Source organism: Triticum urartu, chromosome 5A (genome assembly GCF_056163025.1).
Source record: "Triticum urartu cultivar PI428250 chromosome 5A, HENAU_Tu73, whole genome shotgun sequence".
Lineage (NCBI taxonomy): Eukaryota > Viridiplantae > Streptophyta > Magnoliopsida > Poales > Poaceae > Triticum > Triticum urartu.
Genome location: NC_141877.1, coordinates 624,452,157 through 624,456,969, shown reverse-complemented (window position 1 = coordinate 624,456,969; position 4,813 = coordinate 624,452,157). Strand labels below are relative to the sequence as shown.

At 41.3% G+C, this 4,813-nt stretch overlaps 1 protein-coding gene across 1 annotated transcript; it reads left to right on the top strand.

Annotated features, from left to right (window-relative positions):
* The first annotated feature begins 393 nt into the window (after window positions 1–393).
* On the top strand, window positions 394–1,090 carry LOC147973489 (putative F-box/LRR-repeat protein 23). Its single transcript, XM_087524698.1, has 2 exons — window positions 394–671; window positions 799–1,090. Exons 1-2 carry the CDS (start codon window positions 394–396, stop codon window positions 1,088–1,090), a joined length of 570 nt encoding a protein of 189 aa, XP_087380824.1.
* The last annotated feature ends 3,723 nt before the right edge of the window (window positions 1,091–4,813 follow it).

The following is a 4,813-nucleotide window of genomic DNA, read 5'->3' as shown; positions in this document are numbered from 1 at the left end:
GAAGAATACGGAGAGAAATGGGCAATTGAAGCGTCTTTCTGTCTATCGACGGCAAAGTCTATTGATCCTCCACAACCCGGTAATGCTTTTTCTCAATTCAATGCGGAGCGATATCAATGTGCTACCTATACTTCCTTTATCTCAATTCAAGTCAAGGCAGGCTATCTTTGTTATCAAGAAACAAAGTTGTCTCTAGTGATTGATCCGTTTGCTCTCGCCCTTCGGCTTTGTGGTCACTCAAGGTCCTTGGATTTCGTGCTCAATCTAGTTGGAGCAAAAGTCCCTGTGAATAGAATAAAAAACCGTTTTTATGTGGGAAGAGCGCCTTTGAAAACCCATTGCTAAAGCCGAATAGGCAGTTAAAGCTGGAATGATGGGGGGCAATCCTGCGGTATGGCTTTAGTGCGTAGATTCTCAGGCAGGCTCGTCAGGCTCGGCGCCGTCGAGGTCCTCGTGGGCGCCGGCCTCGTGTGCCACTGGTGGCTCGAGGCGGCCAAGTTGCCAGATGTGTGGCGAGTCGTGTGCATGGGGAGTGACAAGGTCTTGTACAAGTACGGAATGGATCACATGGGCGCAATGGCGAAGGTGGCCGTCGACCGCTCCGACGGACAGCTTCGGGTGTTCGCCGGGACGTTTGTCACCCATGTTCTCCTCCAGTATATCTTGGAAAGGTGTTCTTTTTCTTTCGTCACTTAGCTTTCGCCTTTCGTTATTTTATCAATCTCATCTGGATCATCTTTACGAGAAAGATCGCGCTACTGTCTGCAGGTCGCCCTCGCTGACTACCTGCCCCCGAAACGAACGACTCCTCAACGTGATAAGAGAGTCACCTCTGCTGGAGCTGCGCTCCCTGGAACTTGAATACAGCGACCTCACCGTGCGAGAGCGGTGCGACGTCCTTGAGAGCTGCCCTGTCCTGGAGTTTGTTCGGGTACGCCGCAGTCGCTCAAAGATGTACTATGGCGAAGACGAGGAGCAGGCGGCCCTGCGATCGAAATTCGCCCGGATCCAGACCATCAAGGTCGACTATGATGGTCCGCCCCTCTGGTTCTACTCAGGAATGCAAAATTTGCCCGGATCAAGACCATGACGGTCGAGTATGATGATCCGTTCCTCTGGCTCTACTTGGCTGATAACGAGCGACGACTGGTATAATCTTGCATGTGAGAATACAGATTGTTCTTTATGATCAGTACCTTACAACTTAGCTAGATCGATCCTTGAGTTTTTACGGGGCTTTGCTACTGTACGTGGCGCTTAATTGCCTGTTAAAGCATTTTATCTTGGACTCTTTTGTTTCTTTTAACACAGTACAAACGTCGATACTCACATACACGCACATATATTCATCCCTGTGAACGCGTATATGCACACTTTATTTTTATAAGCACCTTCAAGATGCTGAGCCGGCATAATATCTTAGGGATTGTGTCTAGTGTTGCATCCGATGGGTTGATGGGCTTGTCGTTTAATGTGTTGAATAAAAGAAAAGGCTTGACTCGAGTTCTTTTGAAATAGGCTTTCTCTTCGTTTTATAAATAAAGTCACGTTACCAAATGATATAGAGGCTGAGGAAATTCTCATACATGATGACCAAAGAAAGACTTGTCGAACACAAATTGAGCGCAGTAACAAGCACCAAGAGTGTAGAGAAAAGCAATTCTCCCATACACGGGAGGTTCCGTGCATGGGCGAGCCGTTGATTTTTCTTTGAGATCCGATGTCATGCATTAATAGCTTAATGCTGCTGATACTTGCTACATCTTTCTTTGACACATGGAAGCATCCTGTCCCGGCTAGGCTCCACCACTCCTTACTTTTCCATTCTATTTCCAAGTTAAAATCTACTTTATCTTTTGAATCAAAAGTACAATTTATGACATGTTTGCATATTTCTGTTTATAACGACGAGAACTTTAAAAGGAGACCACTTTTGAATATATTTTAACAAGTTTGAAAATTCATGTTCTAAAACATGGTGAAACAAAGTGAAACACTATAAAATTAAGAAGAATCAATTTGATACACATTGGCAAACAATGTAACATTATGATACACAATGAACACGGTGAGCCATAGTGTAACAGTTAGATTTTTTTTACGAAATAGAATGCAACATTATTAAATTTTTCGCATGGAATTAAAAGGGTTGCACAAAACAAGTTTGAAGAATGGTGATTTAGTTGTCTAAAAACAAATTTCTCAAATATATTCAATATTACCTTGTCTTAAAGATCCTGTCAGAAAAAAAAATTGCAAACATACATTAGGCATCTATATATTTGAATAAAACTTAGTGAGTAGAGAAAACGTCATAGATGATGTCATTGGTCCCACAAAACAATAAATGAGGTGATGGATGCATGCACGGGAGGTCTCGTGCATGGTAGAAAATCCCCTCTCCTAAGAGTGTACTACTAGACACCATATACTATTAGAGAGATTAACATTGACTATTTGAAAAGAGTTTTTTTATTTGCAGGGCAAAAGAGTTACAAGACTCTCAGCCAAGAACGTATAAGATCAACCTCGTTAAACTTTGACCCTGTTGCTGCCACGAACCTGTCTCTGTTTATTCTCGCTAACTCCCTCCGGTTCTTTTTCTTTTTGAGCAACCGTGTTTATTTGACCCTCTCCTCTTAAGTGTCAAACTTTGACCGCAAATTGAACCAATAAATATAAATTATAATTCGAAACAAATTATATGGTGAGAAAGATAAACTTGTTCATTAAAGAAGGAAAATGAAATAAAAGCTTAAAAAATCAAAATATGAAGTTTTCTTAGTAAGAATGAATAGGTGGTTTTCATATTACCCTTTAAGTAGTAAGAAAATAAAATAATAAATAAAACAAAATAAAAATAAATAAGCTTTCTAAGTGCGCAACTGAATTAGTGCCACTAGTATTGAGCAAATGAATTAGTGCCAGTATTGAGCATTTTAGTTTAGTTTCTATTTCATTTTTTACCATGGGCTCTGCTGAGAGGTTCTGTTTCATTTTTTTGTTTGTTCAAATATTCAGTCGGTTTTCTTCCAAAAACCAGTTGTCTGAATTTTAAGAAAAGAATATAATGACCTTTTAAAAATATTGTTCAAAAGTTCACCAACTATTAAGAAAATGTTCAATGTGTGTCTAAAATAAGTTTATTATGTATTTAAAAAATTCATCATGTATTATTAAATGTTCATCATAATTGAGGAAAATGCTCAATGTATATTACAAAAATGTTCAATGTGCATTTAAAAGTGTTCATCATATATTAGAAAAATCACCATATAATAAATTTTCATTGTATATTAAAAAAGGTTCAACAAGTATTAAAAACTTAGTTTGTATTTGAAAACATGCTCATCATATATTACAAAAAAAACTTGGTAGCGTAGAAAACTATAAAATAGGAAAGTTCCAAAAAGAAAAAAAAGTGAAAGAAAAAGTAGGAGAAAAGTAAAAATGGTAGATAAAAATCAAAAAAGGGAAAGAAAAAACCAAACAAAAAATATAAACAAAAATAACATAGAAAAAAACTTGCAACAGAAACATAAAACACCCCTCATACAATACACGAAAATGGGCTGCCCAACTCACCCCACCCACGAGCATAGCATCATCTCTTTGCCGCCCGGGATTCACATGCTCTAGCAGTCAAAAGACAGATCGATCTATTATCTACTCCCTCCATTCTAAAATAGTTGACCCAACTTTATACTAATTTTATATTAAAACTAATATAAAATTAAGTCATCTATTTAGAAACGGAGAGAGTATAGACGATGCGGCGACACTGGCCATGGGCTGATTGTTTTGCCGCTCGACGAGCTATCCTAATTCTTGATTAGGCTTGATATCATCAAAGTGAGCTTGGGGCGCCCACCTCATGTCCCGCTCATGGATTGAGGGGGTGAAGTTGGGAGGGAGATCCCATGCCTTGCCAGAGGCGGGTCACGGTGTGCCTTGCGCCTCTACATCTATCGTCCAAATCAATCCTACGGCAGGCAGCAGTTCACACCCAGTCAAAGCGATTCAACACGGGAAAAAATTACGCGGGCGGCTAAACACATCGCGCGGGCTCATCTCGGGCGGGCCGGGGAAAACTGCACGGGCTGGGGCATCGGCCGCCACCCCCCGCCGCCGCCGTTCTCCGGCCGTCCCCGCTGACGCTCTTCGGTCGCCCCTGTTTCCGCTCTCCGGCCGCTGTCGCCGCCCCCGCCGCTGCTCTCCCGCTGTTTGACGAGATTTTGTCACTTATTTACCTGGCCCGCATGTCATATAGAAAATATAAATAATAATATGAAGCACTAGTTTATACATTCAAGAGCACAAGTGAATGTGCCGTACGTGCATTTTCTTCTCTCTCTCAAATACTTGTGCTAATTTCCTTGGCTTAATTAGGTGGGCTTGACATCATGATACAGCCCATGCCCTGATGGATGGATGCATGGCCGGAGGGACACTATTTATCAATCTTTTATATAGCACTAGCAAACATGGCCGTGCGTTGCAACGGGAGAAAAAACAACAACGTACGACCCTAATCTAATAAGCATGATGTAAGAATCCCGCCCCACACACAGAGGTCCACGTGCTCTATTTCTCTTATCGTCCTTATCGTCCTTCCTCTCCCTCTCCCTCTGTGTGTTATGTAATTACCATTGTTGAGGAAATCGTTAACTGGTAGCTGCTCGGTCGGCCGGTGAGTAGGGGATTAGTAGGCTAATCGGCAAGTTAATCGGCCATTTAATCAATTAATCGGGCGATTTATCGGGTAATCAGCTACTCGGGGACCCTATGAGTAGGGATTAATTGGCAAGTTAAC